The sequence below is a fragment of the Dama dama genome, chromosome 4 (genome assembly GCF_033118175.1).
Source record: "Dama dama isolate Ldn47 chromosome 4, ASM3311817v1, whole genome shotgun sequence".
Classification (NCBI taxonomy): domain Eukaryota; kingdom Metazoa; phylum Chordata; class Mammalia; order Artiodactyla; family Cervidae; genus Dama; species Dama dama.
In genome coordinates, this window is record NC_083684.1 from 21,526,191 (window position 1) to 21,544,603 (window position 18,413).

The 18,413-nt window shown below is 41.2% G+C and overlaps 1 protein-coding gene across 1 annotated transcript in view; it reads right to left on the minus strand.

The window, feature by feature from the left end:
• NETO2 (neuropilin and tolloid like 2) overlaps nucleotides 1–18,413 on the minus strand; it is a 74,091-nt gene that overhangs the window by 16,995 nt on the left and 38,683 nt on the right. The window contains exon 7 of the mRNA XM_061134390.1: nucleotides 17,829–18,057. Coding sequence (XP_060990373.1) covers nucleotides 17,829–18,057 — 229 coding nt within the window. The remainder of the gene's footprint in view (nucleotides 1–17,828; nucleotides 18,058–18,413) is intronic.

The window sequence follows — 18,413 nt, forward strand, 5'->3', positions numbered from 1 at the left end:
GAACATTTAATTACCTCATGCAGAAAGACCTTTTCCAAGACGCATTATATTAAAACTGTTGAAACTCAGTGACAGAGAAAGAATTTTAAAGGCAGCCAGCTGAGCAGGGGAAAAGATGTTACCTTACAAAGTAAGCTCTCAGCAGGTTTCTCAGAATAAACTCTACAGGTCAGGAGGGAGTGGCATATTCTACACACGATACCGAAAGATAAAAACTGTCAGTCAAAAATATTCTTTTCAGCAAAATTATCATTCAAATGTGAAGAAGAAATAAAGGCTTTCCCCCAGACGAACACCACCTGAGACAGTTTATCAACAGTATAACTGCCTTACAAAAAAATGCTGAAATGACCTCTTCTACCTGAAATGAGAAGGCAAAAGTATACACAACTTTGAGTAGGGTGACAGAGAAAACTGAAACTCTAATATCAGAATATTAAACTTATCATAGAAAAAAGGTTAAAGGGAAAACCTTTATAAAAATAATTTATAGCTACTTCAATTTGGTAACAAACTCGTAACATAAAAAGAAATAATTGAGGAATTTGGACATCTAAAACATAAAAGGGGAGAAGAAAAAGGTCAGAACTCATATAGGCAAATAAAAACAAGATGCTGTCAACAGGAAAAAAAAGGATATTTTAACTATGAGACATTTTATACAAACTTTACAGTAACAACAAAGCAAAAAGACGAAACTGAAAAAATATCCCAGAAAAGCTCCAAACTAAGATGGCAGACAGAAACACAAGGAAAACAAAAACCAGAAACATAAGGAAAAAACCACAATGGACAAACAAAGCAACCAGAAAACAAACAATGAAATGGCAGTACTATGTTTTCATTTATCAATATTCATGCTAAATGTCAATGGACTGAATTCATCAATCAAAAGTCAACAGAGTGGCTGGGTGAATTAAAATCCAAGACCCAACTATACGCTGCCTTCAGGAGACTCACTTCAGCTCTGCAGACAAGTAGGCTTAAAGTGAAGGGATGGAAAATGATGCTCCAAGCAAATGGCAGCCATCAAAAGCAGGAGTAGCCAAACTCACATCAGAAAAAACAGACTTCAAGCCAAAAAAGGTAACAAGAGACAAAGACGGACATTATATAATGATAAAGGGGACAATTCATCAAGAAGATGTAATAAGAGTTATTCATATATATGCACTTAACATAGACGCATTAAACCAGAAGGACTGGATAGATTTGTACAGAACATTCTATCCAAACGGAGAATACACTTTCGTCTCAAGTGTACATGAAGTATTCTCAAGAACAGACCATATGTTGGGACACTAAACAAACGTCAATAAATTTAAGAATGGAATTATATCAAGTATCTTTTCTGAGCACAAGAGTGTGAAATTAGAATCAACTACAAGAAGAAAGCTGAAAAAATCTACAAATATGTGAAGGCTAAACAAATGCTACAGGGTAAGAATTAGATCACCAAAAAAAAAAAAAAAAAAAAAAATCAAAGAAGAAAATTTAAAATACCCAAAGACAGATGAAAATATGACATACCAAATCTATGGGGATGCAGCAAAAGCAATACTGAGAGGGAAAGTTATAGTGATACAGGCCTACCGTGGGAAACATGAAAAATCTCAAATAAATCTAACCTTAGATGTAAGGAGCTATACAAAGAAGAATGAATGAAGTCCAATGTCAGTAGAAGGAAAAAAACTAATAAAAATCAAAGCAGAAATATGTGAAATAGAGACTAAAAAGACAATAGGAAAGACAGATGAAATTAAGAGATGCTCCTTTGAAGATAAACAAAACTGACAAAACTTTTGCTAGTCTAAGAAAAAAGAGATAAGGATCTGATAAATAAAAGAGGAGAAATAACACCACAGAAATATAAAGGATGATAAGAAAATATTATGAACAACTATATGACTACAAATTGGACAATCCAGAATCGACAAATTCTTAGAATCATCCAACCTTCCACGACTGAACCATGAAGAAATAGAAAATTTTAACAGACTGATCACTAGCAAAGTGGTCGAAATAATAAAAAACTCCCCCCAAAACAAAAGCCCAGGACCAGACGGCTTTATCAAGTGAAATCTACCAATCGTTCAAAAGTTAATAACTATCTTTCTCAGACTCTTCCAACAAACTGAGGAAGACAGAATACTTCCTACTCATTCCATTAGGCCACCATTACACTGACAGCAAAACCAGGGAAGACACTTCAAAGAAAATTATAGGCCAGTATCGGTCCTTGGCTAAGAGGAGACTCTGCCTTGGGCCCGCCGGTGTAATAAACTGCACTCCACTATCTGCATTGTCCTTCTGAGTGAGTTTGTTTCCCGGAAAGCGTGGCTATAACATTTGGTGCATTGGCCGGGAAACTCCTCACTTTGAGGAGACAGGTCTCATTTGAGGCCACCCCGAGGCTTTGTAGCTTGAATCTCCTAGAAGGGGGAAGGCGCCTCGCCCCTCTGGAAGGATTCTGCTTCTCAATGCCCGGACCTTCCACGTCAGCAGGTAGTGGACGGCAGCAGGGGAACTGAGCGCTCGGGTGAGGAGGAGCCCACCCAGCAGGGTGGAAGAGGGGGCCTGATCACCCCCCTGGGAGGGACCAGAAGGAGCGGGGACCCACAGGAGCCTGGAATAGGCAGGCGGCGACTGCTTGGTACACAGGTCGGCGAGCGTGCTAGGGTTTAGGAAGGAAATTTGTGAAGGTCATTTAGGAGGTGTGTCCATGCCGTCTCGGGGAAAATTATTACCAAGCGATCGCCAGGGGATTTTTAGGATAAGAAACTGGTCCTTGTATGCTCGTATTCTGCCCTCCCCCAGGAGGTGTCCTGTCTGCTGTGAAATTCTTGACCCCCTCGGAATTGTTGGGCTAGAAGGAGGGGGATACAGAAGTCAGTATGAATTGGCTTTTCCAGAGATGGCCTGGGACATGAGATATTTAACCCATCTGTGTTTTCATTCGCACCTGATCAAGCCCACCAAGGCAGAATGGACTTTAAGGGAGAAACAGTCTTGGACCATGTGATGTTCTGGTTCAGCTATGCTGACTGGCAGGTGAAGACACGCCGATCCCCCTTCTCCCTCTGGGGTCTGGCAGGTAAGGCTCTTCTCACCTCAATTAGGAAGGAGGCACAATGGCAATTTAAGTGTCACTGAGTGAAAATATCAGAAGTACATAGGGTACTGAGAACTTTAGTAGACAGAACGAAAAGGAAAAGTAGAAGAAGGTCCGAGAAGGTAAGCAAGATGGGGGAAAGTGAATCTAAGGCAACTGTATTGGAGTGCATGATTAAAAATTTAAAGAAGGGTTTAGGAGGAGACTATGGGGTGAAGATGAAGCCTAACTGCCTCCACATACTCTGTGAGGTCGAATGGACCCCTATGGGAGCAGGATGGCCACCAGAGAACACCGTGAACTTAAAAATAGTGGAAGCAATCTATACAGTAGTCACAGGAGAGCCAGGACACCGGGATCAATATCCATCTATTGACTCATGGCTAGGGTTAGCTTGAGACCCTCCTGCTTGGACAAGGTTCTGTATGCAGAAGGGAAAGGGAAAAATATTAATGGCACAAAAATTGACTGATGATAAAAAAGGAAATTCTACAGGATTTGGATGGGGATGACCTGACCCCTCCCCCATGCTGGATAATGACACGCCTGCCTCCCACTGCTTCACCAGGACCGGAGGCCACCTTAATGCCTGATCCAGGGCCAGGTGAAGTTTCTGCAACAGCCGCTGCTCCTCCGCCAGCTTTCCCGGAGTTCGGAGTTCGTAGAGCCGCCGTTTGGGCAGGCTCCGATCCCGGTGACAGAAGCCTCTGGGCAACACTTCCAGGATCCCGCTCCAACCGAACCGCCCAAGCTATACCCGCCTCTCCCGGTGAGTACTGACAAGAAGGGGAGGGAGACGTTGGAATTAAGCAGAGACCGCGCTCTGCCAGACAGCCGGAGGGAATAAAAGAGAACAGACAAGAGACTTACAGTGCTAGCTGCTGCTCGGGAAAAGTCTATCTCGGGCCCTCCGGAAAACCTCATCTGCCCCAGGGACAGGACAGTCCTTCAGCCGGTCCCAAGGGAGGCCCTGGGCCCATTACAGCCAAACCAGTGTGCCTGGCGCTGAGCTTTTGGCCACTGGAAGAATGAATGCCCTAAGGCAAGGAAGAGGAAGCTCCCGCAGTTGTGGGGCTTGCTGACCTGGAAATTAACTAGGGCTGCTAGGGCTCAGAGATATCAGGTCCCTGAGAGCCCATGGTAACCGTAAAAGTGGGGGACCAAAACATTGACTTCATGGTGGATACAGGAGAACTGTCAGTAGTAACAAAACCTGTGGCACCTCTGTCCACAAAGACTACTGCTGTAACTGGGGTATCGGGAGAAGAGATGATTAAATCGTTTTGCCAGCCCAGAAAATGTCAGATGGGGGGGGGGCGGGCACCAAGTGATTCATGAATTCCTCTACATTCCTGAGTGCCCAGTACCGCTGTTGGGAAGAGACTTGCTCTCCAAACTAGGAGCACAAGTGACTTTCTCCCCTGAGGAGAGGCCCACCTTCTGGATGGACTCTATGACTTATTTGCTCTCTCTCTCAATACCAACCCAAGATGAGTGGAGGTTGCATAAGCCTCTGAAGGCAGAACCGGGTGGGCCAGAAAAGCATGAGGGAGCTAACTCAATTATTCCCTGAGGTCTGGGTGGAAGACAACCCCCCCTCCCCCCAGGCTGGCTAAACATCAATCCCCAGTGATAATGGAACTCAAACCAGGCACCATCCTGGTTAGAGGGTGCCAGTACCCCCTATGGATGGAGGACTGAACCTGCATATTGCCCAACATCAATAGATTGAAACAAGCAGGCATTCTGGTAGAGTGCCAGTCGGTTTGGAATACGCCAATCCTGCCAGTCAAAAGGGAAGGAGGACAGGACTATAGGCCTGTACAAGATCTCAGGCTAGTCAACCAGGCTACTGTGACTTTACATCCCACTGTTCCAAACCCCTATACCTTACTTAGCCTCCTCCCACCGAGGACTAAAGGTTACACTTGCCTAGATCTCAAGGATGCCTTCTTCTGCATACGCCTCGCCCCAGCGTCACAGCCCATCTTTGCCTTTGAATGGGAAGATCCAGTGGGGAGCACCAAACAACAGCTCATCTGGACTCCCCCACAAGGGTTTAAAAACTTCCCAGTCATCTTTGGGGAAGCCTTGGCTTCTGATCTGGACTCATTCCATCCGGAGGAGTATGGATGTCAGCTCCTACAATAGGGGGATGACCTGCTGCTGGCTGCCTGAGACCAAGGAAAAATGCTGGAAAGGGACAAATGCACTGCTCCAGCTGTTGATGGAAGCAGGTTACCGGGTGTCGAAGAAGAAGGCACAGATCTACAAAGAGGAGGTAAGGTATCTGGGGTTTGTTTTAAAGAAGGGCTCACGGTTCCAGACCCTAATTGGGTCCTATATATTGATGGCACTCGCCTGATAAAACAGGGACAACAGCTCTCGGGTATTCCAAAGTGGAAGGGGCCATCAAGACTGAAAAGAGAGGGTGGGAATTGCCAAGTGGCAAATTATTGGTACTGGAGGAGCTGGCACACACTCTGGTAAGCCAAACACACCAAGCGACCCACCTAGGCTATGCTGCCTGCTCAAAGGGTAATGCTGCCTCTTGGGTATTCAGACAAAAACCTCCGGGTATTCAACTGAAAGGCACACTGCCCCTTGAACACCTGGGAGTGGACTTCACTGAAATGAAACCTCACCGACACTACCGTTACCTGCTGGTCATGGTATGTGCATTCTTGAGATGGGTAAAAGCTTTTCCTACCTGGACTGAAAGAGAATCAGAAGTATCCCGGTGCCTGATTAGGGAAATGGTTCCTAGATTTGGATTTCCTACCAGCACTGGATCAGGCAAAGGCCCGGCTTTTGTAGCTGATTTAGTATAACAAGTAAGCAAAACTTTAAACTGCACACTGCATATGGGCCCAGAGTTCTGAGATGGTGGAATGAACCAACCGGACACTTAAAGAGACTCTCCAAGTGGATCAGAGACTGACTGCTCCTGAGTGGACTTGCTCCCAATGGCTCTGCTCAGACTCAGGATGACTCCACAGTCCCAAGGCTATTCTCCACACGAAACTGTGTATGGGAGGCCTCCTCCCATAAGAAAACAGGTGTCAACAAATTTGCCTCAGGTAAGGGGGGATAGGATTTCACAGCAGATGGAACTGGGTAAGGTAATAAATCGGGTAACTATGTTTGTACAAGAAAGGGTGCCGTTCCCCCTTGGGGAACAGATTCATGAGTTTACACTTGGTGACCAAGTATGGGTCAAAGATTGGAAACATGATTTGCTAGCCCTTTGGTGAAAGGGCCCTTATGTTATTCTAACTACCCCTACTGCAGTTAAAGTTGCAGGTATTGTCCCTTGATCCATCACACCAGAGCAAAGAAGGCATACCACGCTGACCCGGAGGACGCTGAGTGGACCACCCAGAAGGACCCCACCGACCCACGGGAAACCAAGATCATTCTGAGGAGGAAGAAGAAAACTAGGTCCCAGACGAGCCCTCTACAGGATGGAGCTGGGTAAACGACTCCTGCTGCTCGGCCTCACCAATGCAATTCTGAACTTGGGTATGTGGGGCTATGCCCCTGTCAGTAATAGACAGACTCCCCTGGTGGGTATCGTCACTCCGTTATGGGGACTTTAACAACAGAAAGGAACTTTCCTCTCTCTCACCAACCATAACCTTTCTTTGCCCTCTGGTGTTAGAAGAAACCATCAATGGGCCAGGGACATAGGGTTACATTTAACATGAACACCAGCCTTACGGAGATAACAAAGGCTTATACCTCATATATGAGAATTAAAGAGGAACAGGGCTCCCTTACAAAAGGGGGACAGGCCTCCCGGTGCCTTGAGCAATACTACCAGGTCTGGGATGAATATTTCTGGATGACTCCTGAGAAAGGACAGTTGATTGCCCCTGCTACTATTTGCTGGGAACAAAAAGAACAGAAAGTTGGATTTGGAGACCATCCCTTAGACCCAAAAGAATTGTTATTTGTCCCCTGAACAAAGTAAACAAATCTTGGAAGTTACCTATCACCCCAATCAGTCTGCTCAGTGGCCCGGTTCCGACTGGAAATATAATCCTGGAATCCACTGGGTAGCCCCCAGTGGGACCCACTGGCTCTGTGGGCTTAACTTATGGCCATGGTTACCAGTTGGCTGGGTGCGGCGTTGCACATTAGGATTTGCTTTCGCCCATGGCAGTATTAAGCCTAGCCTACACCAGCCTCCAGTAAACCTGCCTTATCTGCATGCAAGATGGACACGATCTGTGTTCCAATGGTATGACTATGTTGCTGCCTTGTTTATACCCTCTGTAGGGACAACGGATATCATGGTTAAGGTAGAGGCCTTAACTAATTTCATTAAACAGGCCCTCTTAGACAGTACTAAAGCCATTCAAGCTTTGAACGAAGAACAGATTCAGATGAGGAAGGCAGTAATTCAAAATAGGATGGCATTAGACATACTCACAGCAGCCCAAGGAGGGACTTTGGCGAATGGTGTGCACATCCCTGACCTGTCTGAAGATGTATCTGCTGCCTTGGAGGATATGCAAAATCAAGTGAAAGCCATGTCTAATGAACTGTTGTTATAGTAATCTTGATCATACTGCTTTGTGGGCCCTGCTTCCTACAATGCCTCGTGAATTTTGTAACCCAGAGGTTGATAGCATTCTCTCACGTGGGTGGCAGGAGGGCTAAGGTACAATATATCTCAATAAATGATGCTCGTTATGGAAACTAAGAGCATCAAGAGGGGGGAATGAAGAAGGAATTCATAGGGCCTGGACTCCATCTCAGGCCTGTCTGTGCTGATCGTGTGCGGCCACCTCTCCAGGGGACTCTGAACTCTGTGCTTAGCGCCTGTGGGAATGACAATGGAAGGATAAGACCCCCCTCTGGGCAGGGGAATCTTGAAGAAGAGAAAACAGACACTAATCACCCCTGCCTCCGGACACTATCTATCAGAATGTAAGCACAGGCTTATCGGTTATTAACTATTTGGAATGTAACTGCAGGCTTATTGATTATTGACTGTTTGAACACAGAACACATGAATGATGGGGTTATTGTAGTTGTATTTACCCTTCCTTTGTTTATGTAAGTCTCAAGGGAACTGGGGTAGTGGGTTTGGACGCGTACACATGGGGTATAAAAGATTTTCACAAATGCTGGTCGGGGTCCTTGGCTAAGAGGAGACGCTGCCTTGGGCCCGCCGGTGTAATAAACTGCACTCCACTAAAAAAAAAAAAAAAGAAAAAAAGAAAATTATAGGCCAGTATCTCTGATGAACATAGATGCAAAAGTTCTCAATAAAATGTTAGCAAACCATACAACAATACATTAAAAGGATCATACAACATGATCAAGTGGATTTACCCTGGGGATGGAAGGGTTTTCATCACCCACAAATTAACCAGTATGAAGCACCCACGAAGAAAACGAAGGATAAAACCATGACTGTCTCAACAGACGGAGAAACACCTGACGAGATTTAATGTTCATTTATGGTAAAAACTCTCAATCAAATCAGTATAGGAGGAATGTACCAAAATATAACAAAGGCCATATATGGCAACCGATCAGTAATGCTGAAGAAGCTGAAGCTGAACAGTTCTATGAAGACCTACAAGACCTTCTAGAACTAACACCCAAAAAAGATGTCCTTTTCATTACAGGGGACTGGACTGCAAAAGTAGGAAGTCAAGAAACACTTGGAGCATCAGGCAAATGTGGCCTTGGAGTACAGAATGAAACAGGGCAAAGGCTAATAGACTTCTGCCAAGAGAACGCACTGGTCATAGCAAACACCCTCTTCCAACAACATAAGAGAAGACTCTACACATGGACATTACCAGATGGTCGACACCGAAATCAGACTGATTATATTCTTTGCAGCCAAAGATGGAGAAGCTCTGTACAGTCAGCAAAAACAAGACCGGGAGCTGACTGTGGCTCGGATCATGAACTCCTTATTGTCAAATTCAGAATGAAATTGAAGAGAGTGGAGAAACCACTAGACCATTCAGGTATGACCTAAATCAAACCCCTTATGACTATACAGTGGAAGTGAGAAACAGATTTAAGGGACTAGATCTGATAGACAGAGTGCCTGAGGAACTATGGATGGAGGTTTGTGACACTGTACAGGAGACAGGGATCAAGACCATCCCCAAGGAAAAGAAATGCAAAAAAGCAAAATGGCTGTCTGAGGAAGCCTTACAAATAGCTGTGAAAAGAAGAGAAGCAAAAAGCAAAGGAGAAAAGGAAAGATATTCCCATTTGGATGCAGAGTTCCAAAGAATAGCAAGGAGAGATAAGAAAGCGTTCCTCAGCGATCAGTGCAAAGAAATAGAGGAAAACAACAGAATGGGAAAGACTAGAGATCACTTCAAGAAAATCAGAGATACCAAGGGAACATTTCATGCAAAGATGGGCACAATAAAGGACAGAAATGATATGGACCTAACAGAAGCAGAAGATATTAAGAAGAGGTGGCAAGAATACACAGAAGAAGTGTACAAAAAAGATCTTCATGACCCAGATAATCACGATGGTGTGATCACTCACCTAGAGCCAGACATCCTGGAATGTGAAGTCGAGTGGGCCTTAGGAAGCATCACTATGAACAAAGTGACTGGAGGTGATGGGATTCCAGTTGAGCTATTTCAAATCCTGAAAGATGACGCTGTGAAAGTGCTGCTCTCAATATGCCAGCAATTTGGAAAACTCAGCAGTGGCCACAGGACTAGAAAAGGTCAGTTTTCATTCCAATCCCAAATAAAGGCAATGCCAAAGCATGCTCAAACTACTGCACTCATCTCACACACTAGTAAATTAATGCTTAACATTCTCCAGGCCAGGCTTCAGCAATACGTGAACCATGAACTTCCAGGTGTTCAAGCTGGTTTTAGAAAAGGCAGAGGAACCAGAGAGATCAAATTGCCAACATCGGATGGATCATTGAAAAAGCAAGAGTTCCTGAAAAATATGTACTACTGCTTTACTGACTGTGCCAAGGCCTTTGACTGTGTGGATCACAATAAACTGTGGAAAATTCTGAAGGAGATGGGAATACCAGACCACCTGACCTGCCTCTTGAGAAACCTGTATGCAGGTCAGGAAGCATCAGTTAGAACTGGACATGGAACAACAGACTGGTTCCAAATAGGAAAAGGAGTGTGTCAAGGCTGTATGTTGTCAGCCTGCTTATTTAACTTATATGCAGAGTACACCATGCGAAATGCTGGGCTGGATGAAGCACAAGCTGGAATTAAATTGCCTGGAGAGATATCAATAACCTCAGATATGCAGATGACACCACCCTTATGGCAGAAAGTGAAGAAGAACTAAAGAGCTTCTTGATGAAAGTGAAAGAGGAGAGTGAAAAAGTTGGCTTAAAGCTCAACATTCAGAAACTAAGATCATGGCATCCAGTCCCATCACTTCATGGCAGATAGATGGGCAAACAGTGGAAACAGTGGCTGACTTTATTTTTCTGGGCTCCAAAATCACTGCAGATGGTGATTGCAGCAATGAAATTAAAAGACGCTTACTCCTTGGAAGGAAAATTATGACCAACCTAGACAGAATATTAAAAAGCAGATACATTAGTTTGTCAACAAAGGTCCATCTAGTCAAGGCTATGGTTTTTGAAGTAGTCATGTATGGATGTGAGAGTTGGACTATAAAGAAAGCTGAGCGCTGAAGAATTGATGCTTTTGAACTGTGGTGTGGGAGAAGACTCTTTGAGAGTCCCTTGGACTGCAAGGAGATCCAACCAATCCATTCTAAAGGAGGTTAGTCCTGGGTGTTCATTGGAAGGACTGATGTTGAAGCTGAAACTCCAATACTTTGGCCACCTGATGCGAAGAGCTGACTCATTGGAAAAGACCCTGATGCTAGGAAAGATTGAGGGTAGGAGAAAAAGGGAACGACAGAGGATGAGATGGTTGGATGGCATCACTGGCTCGATGGACATGGGTTTGGGTGAACTCTGGGACCTGGTGATGGACAGGGAGGCCTGGTGTACTGTGGTTCATCGGGTCGCAAAGAGTTGGACATGACTGAGCGACTGAACTGAACTGACGGCAAACCTATATAAAATGCAATACGCAGTGATGAAAACGTTAAGCTATTCCTTTAAGATTAGAAACAAGACAAGGATGCCCAATCTTGCCACTGTTATTCAACACAGTATTGGAAGTCCTAACTGGAGAAATTATACAAGAAAAAGAAATAAAAGTGACCACATTTACCTGAATTGGAAAACAAGAGGTAAAACTGTAACTACTTGTGAATGACATAGAATACTCTAAAAAATTCACCAAAAACCTTTGGAAATAATCAAAAGAGTAGTTGCAGGGTATAAGATCAATATAGAAAATATGGTGTATTTCTACATACTAATAATGAACTAACAAAAAAGCAGTTTAGAGAATCCCACTTACAATCACAACAGAAAGAATACAATACTTAAGAACAAAGTTAGCTAGGAGGTACAAGACCTGTACACTGAAAACTGTAAGATTATTGTTGAAAGAAATTGAAGACACAAATTAATGGAAATATACTTTGTGCTCATGGACTGAAGAATTAACATTATTAAAATGCCCAAATTACCTGAAGCAAACTACAGATTCAACGCAATTCCTATCAGAATTCCAAGGACATCTTCTCAGAAACACAACAAAAAACTATAATAAAATTTATATAGAAACATAAAAGACCCCAAATAGTCAAAGCAATCCTGAGAAAAATGGACAAAGCTGGAGGTATCACACTCCCTGACTTCAAATTATATTATTAAGCTACAGTATTCAAAATAGCATGTTATCGGCAGAAAAGAAACAGAGATAATGGAAAAGAACTGAGAGCCCAGAAATAAACCCACACGTATATGAACAACTAATTTAAAACAAAGAAGCAAACAACATACAATGGAGACAGAATAGTCTTAAATAAATGGCACAAGGAAAACTGGACAGCCAATGAGAAAGAATGAAACTAGATCACTGCCTCACACCAAACACCAAAGTCAACTCCAAATAGATTAGATACTTGAATGTAAGACCTGAAACCATAAAACTGCTTGATGAAAACAAGCAGTACACTCTTTGCTCTTGGTCTTAGCAAACATTTTTCTGAATATGTCTCCTCAGGCAAAGGAAATAAAAGCAAAAATAAAACGTGAGACGACATCAAGCCAAGAAGCTTTTGTTCAGGAAAGGAAGCCATCAACAAATGAAAATGCAACCTACTGAACAGGAGAAAATATCTGCAAATCATATATCCAATATGGGGTTAATATACAAAATAATAGAAATAACACATACAACTCAACAACCAAAAAACAAAGAACTAGATTTAAAAAATGGGCAGAGGTACTGAATAGACATTGTTCCAAAAGGAGACATACAAATGGCCAACAGGCACATGAAAAAATGCTTAACATCACTAATTATTAGGGAAATGCAAATCAAAATAATGAGATACTACCTCACACCAGTCAGAATGGCTATTATCAAAAAGACAAGAGATAACAAGTGTTAGACAGGATGTGAAGAAAAGGAACCTCCATACAGTTTTGGTGGAAATGTAAGTTGTTACAGACATTATGGATAACAGTATGGAGACTCTTCAAAAAATTAAGAACCAGAACTTCTACATGATCCAGCTATTCCACTTCTGGATTCTTTATCCAAAGAATAAGAAAAGACTAATTTAAAAGGATTTATGTCCCTGTGTTCATCTCAGCATTATTTACAATAGCCAAAATATCGAAAGAACCAAAGCCCCACTGATGGATGAATGGATAAACATGTGGTATATATGTATATATAAAATGGACTAGTACTCAATTGTAAGAAAAGATGAAATCTTGTCATTTGCAACAACATGGATAGACCCAAAGGATATTATGCTAAATGACATAAATCAGATGGAAAAGGACAAACACCACAGGATTTCACTTATATGTGGATTATTTAAAAAACAAAGAACAGACAAACCAAACATACAGTTATAGAAAACAGAGGAGTGGTTATGGGGTGTGGGGAGGACAAATGGGTAAAAGAGGCCAACTGTACACTGACAGACAGAAAATAAACTTTTGGTGGTGACTATGCTGCAGTGTATACAAAAATAAAAATAAACACTGTATACACAAGACATAATACTAGAAATTAATAAAAACTTGCTATCAAATATTTTTAAAAATAGAGGAAAAGCTTCATAAAGTTGTCTTTGGCAATGATTTCTTGACTATGACACCAAAAGCATAGACAAAAAGGAAAAAAAACAGACCAACTGGATAACATCAAATTTTTGTTTTCTCAAAGTACACAATCAGGACAGTGAAAAGATAATGCACAGAATGGGAAAAAATGCTTGCTCATCATATGTCTGATGAGATTAATATCCAGAATATAGAAAGAACTTCTACAACTTAACAAAAATCCAAGAACCTACCTGGTGGCTGAAATGGTTAAGAAACTGCCTGCAATACAGGAAACTTGGGTTTGATCCCTGGGTTGGGAAGATCTCCTGGAGAAGGGAATAGCTATCCATTCCAGTACTCTTGCCTGGAGAATTCCACGAACAGAAGAGCATCGTGGGCTACAGTCCATGGGGTCGCAAAGAGCCAAACACGAACTGAGTGGCTAACACTTCCACTTTCAAGTTAAAAAATGAGTAAAGAACTAAATACAAGCATACCACACTTTCAGACCACTGCAATAAAGCAAGTATTGTAGTAAACTGAGTCATACAAAGTTTTTGGTTTCTCACTGCATATAAAAGGTATGCTTACACTATGCTGTAATGTATTAAGTACATAATAGTATTACGTCTAAGAAAATAATGCACATACCTGAATTAAAAAATATTTCACTGCTAAAAAATGCTAACTGCCAACTGAGCTTTCAGGAAGTCATAATCTTTTTGTGATAATAACATCAAAGATCACTGATCACAGATCACCATAATACATACAATAACGAAAAAGTTTGTAATGTTGTGAGAATTACTAAAATGTAACACAGAAACATGAAGTGAGCAAATGTTGAAAAAATGGTGCTGACCAACTGCTCAAGGCAGAGTAGCCACAAGACTTCAATGTGCAAAAAAAAAAAAAATGCAGTGTCTGTGAAGTGCAATAAAATGAAGTATTCACCGAAGAAGGTATACAAATGGCCAAGAAGCATGAAATGATACTCAACATCACTCATCATTAGGGGAATACAAATTGGAATCACAAATGAAAAAAATCACACTTCATATAGCCATTAGGATGGCTACTGTTAAAAAAAAAAAAAAGGTTTTGGTGAGGATGGGGACTAACCCTATTGCATTGCTGGAGGGAATGTGAAATGGAATAGCTGCTGTGAAAATAGCTGGTGGTCCTCAAAAATTTAAATAGATTTTAAATTTTAATATGCTGATATTAAATTTTAATATTCTATGTAGAATATCCATATTTGGTTAGGGAGTTTGGAATCAACATGTTCACAGTGTTGTATTTGAGAATGTTAACCAGCAAGGACCTGTTGTATAGCACAAGGAACTCTGTTCCAGGTTATGTGGTAGCTTAGATGGGAGGGACGTTTGGGGGAGAATGGAAACATGTGTATGTACGGCTGAGTTCTTCTGCTGTCCACCTGAAACTATTACAGCATTGTTAACTGGCTATACTCCAGTGAAAAATAAAAAATTAAAAAATAAACAACATTTATATGATCCAGCAATTCCACTTCTAGGTATAGTATATACTGCAAAAACTGAAATCAGAGATTCAAAGAGATAACTCTATGCCAGTATCCATAGTGGCTTTATTCATAATAGCCAAAAGCAGAAACAACTCAAGTGTTCATCAATAGATGAAACGATAAACAAAAATGTATATGTAAAATGGAAAATTATTCAGCCTTAAAAAGGACTGAAATTCTTAGAAACATACTAAGTATAATAAATCAGACACAAAAGGACAAATATTCCATTTATATGAGGTATCTAGAATAGGGAAATTCATGGAGACAGAAAGATGGAGGTTACCTGCAGTTGAGGGAATAGGGAATGGAAGTTACTATTTAATGGGTATTGAGTTTTAATTTGGGATGTTACATAAGTTCTGCAAGTGGATAATGGTGATGGTTGAATGATGTTGTGAATGTGCTAATGCCATGGAACTGCACACTGAAAAATGGCTTAGGGTATATTTTACTGTAATTTAAAAATATATACAACCATTCTAGAAGGGTATTTGGCAAAATCCAACAGTGGAAACAGGACTGGAAAAGGTCAGTTTTCATTCCAATTCCAAAGAAGGGCAGGGCTAAAGAATGTTCAAACTACCTGACAATTGCACTCACTTCCCATGCTAGTAAGGTTATGCTCAAAATCCTTAACGCTAGGCTTCACTAGTACTTGAATCGAGAACCTCCAGATGTACAGTTGGATTTAGAAAAGGCAGAGGAACCAGAGATCAAATCACCAACATCCACTGCATCATAGAGAAAGCAAGGGAATTCTAGAAAAGCATCTACTTCTATTTCAATGACTATGCAAAAGCGTTTGCCAGTGTGGATCACAAACAAATTATTGGAAATTCTTCAAGAGATAGGAATACCAGACCATCTAACCTGTGTCCTGATAAACCTGTATGAGGGTCAGGAAGCAACAGCTAGAACTGGACATGGAACAACAGTGGTCCCAAACTGGGAAAGGAGTAGGAAAAGTCTGTATACTGTCACCCCGTTTATTTAACTTATATGCAGAGTACATCATGCAAAATGCCGGGCTGGATGAGTAGCAAGCTAGAATCAAGACTGCTGGGAGAAATACCAACAACTTCAGATCAGTACCAAATGGCAGAAAGCAAAGAGTAATTAAAGAGCCTCTTGATGAAGATGAAGGAGGAGAGTGAAAAATCTGGCTGAAAACTCAACATTAAAAAACTAAGATCATGGCATCCGGTCTCATTACTTCATGGCAAACAGAAGGGAAAAAGTGGAAGCAGTGACAGATTTTCGGCTCCAAAATCACTGTAGATGGTGACTGCAGTCATGAAATTAAAAGACGTTTGCTTCTTGGAAGGAAGGTTATAACAAACCTAGACAGCGTATTAAAAAGCAAAGATGTCACTTTGCTGACAAAGCCAACAAGCCATGGTCTTTCCAGTAGTCATGGAAAGATGTGAGAGCTGGACCATAAAGCAGGCTGCGTACTGAAGGATTGATGCTGAGTCTCCTGCATTGCAGGCGGATTCTTTATTGCCTGAGCCGCCAGGGAAGCCCAATGGATATCCTAGGATTGAACAGATAAACATACTGTAGATAATCAGAGTCAGATTTCTCACTGGAAGAGAAGGAAAGGGCATTTTGGAAACATGATTGATTATAGGGCTCAAAAGAGAAAACATAAGTTGAGCCTGGTTCATTCTTACTATCTCTATCAGAAAAGGAGGCGATTAAAAAAACAGGCTTACCCAAAGAGTACAGGATGCAGCCTGAAGGAGCTCCCAATGGCCAAAGCTGGGATGTTTAGCACCAAAGTAAATGCTATCATAGAATTATATATATATATATAATAGAGTAAAATAAATATCCATGAGCTCATAGTGACACAAATAGAATAAATTAACGAGGGGGAAAGAATAGCTCTTCCTCACAAAATTATAATTAACAAATGTAGAAAGAATGATGCAAACAGAAAACCACCTTAAAGTAAATACCATAGTAATAGTTATTACAGGCAGAAACCATTAATGGAGGCTGATATTAGTGAGCAAAAGGGTATTTGCATACTCTGAGGGAGTTATTAATTTGAAAAGAAAAATTGTTAAGTTTATAGTGTAGAAATGTGGCAGATAGTACCTTAAGAAAGTGATCCAAGTTAGTGTGAGGCAAACCCACATCATGTACTGAGAAAGGTGGAACGTGATTGCTGTTGTATTCTTGACAGACACGCATAACCTCAGCTCAGGGGAGAGAGGACATCAGAGAAACCTAAACCTACGGATATGCTACCAAGTAGCTAGCCAGTGCTCTTCAAAGGCAGCCAGGTCATTAAACACTGAGAAAGTGCCACAAACAGAGCAAACTAAAGGAGACATGACAAAAGCAGTTTGCGATTTTGGATCAGAAAAGGACATTAATGAGAAAACTAGTGATTTCTGAGTAAGGTCTATATACTGCTTAATAATACTGCATCAGTGTTACAATTCAGCTTTACTATGGTATTGTAAGATGCTAACATTAGGGGAATCTAAGCGAAGGGCACAGGAGAACTCTACTATTTTACAACTTTTTATAAGCTTAAAATTACTTTAAAAGTTTTAAAAAAGAAAACAGTCTATCTAAACCTTCGGGGAGCATGGTTTGGTGGAGTCGCAATTATTTACCAAGATGAATTCATACTACTGATAATTATTTTTAATTGTGAAAATTCTGAGAGTAATCTCCACTTCTTACACTCCCTACCATACATCTTTATGACTGGTAGTGTTGCAATTTATGCATTACCATGTTTTTTTCCACCCATGTCAGTCAATTCTTCCCCCGCCCCCCCAGCTCCCCGACAGTCAATTCTTTTTTTTTTTTTTTTTTTTCAGTCAATTCTTTAAGATACATACTAAGACCTACTTACTTCTACATTCTGTGACTAGCAGTCTTTGTCAAAAGGAAATGCTCAATAATTGTATTCTGAGTAAATGATTATGTAAAAGACCTCACTGCTATAGAAATTATTTACTTACGCTCCACAAAGGAAGTAAAGAGCATTCTGAACCTGCTTAGCCGACTACCTTCATCTGCCCACATGCGTATCACCCCAACTCCTGTCTTAAGCATTACATCATTGGCCACAGTGCTGCAAAATTTGGCCTTCAGATTTTCAATAGAACTGCTTCCATCGTAGACTGCAACGAAGTTTCTCTTGCATTCATTTGAGTGCTCCATTTGATAATCTAGGAACCTCAAATAAATCTGCAACATTAAAACAAAGAAAAACAGTGCTTTAAAAAAGATATTAATTTTAATTTTCTAGTTCTATTATCCAATCAATATGTAACGCGGACTGAACTGAATTACAGCTGACAGAAAAAACAATAGATAAAAGGCTGATGCCTAAGAAGGTAAAAGAACTAAGATTAATATTCTGTTTCTTTGGTTGTCTTAATAATAGAACCAAGCATTAAGGAACCTAAAGCTTGTGTTTTGTCTATAAAGAGAAATTTTTTGCTTCATGAGGCATGACTATCGTACATATTTCCCTTGTTATAAAAATAATCTTGTGGTACTGACAAACTGGGAAAATAAAAGAAACATTCATAATCCTATCA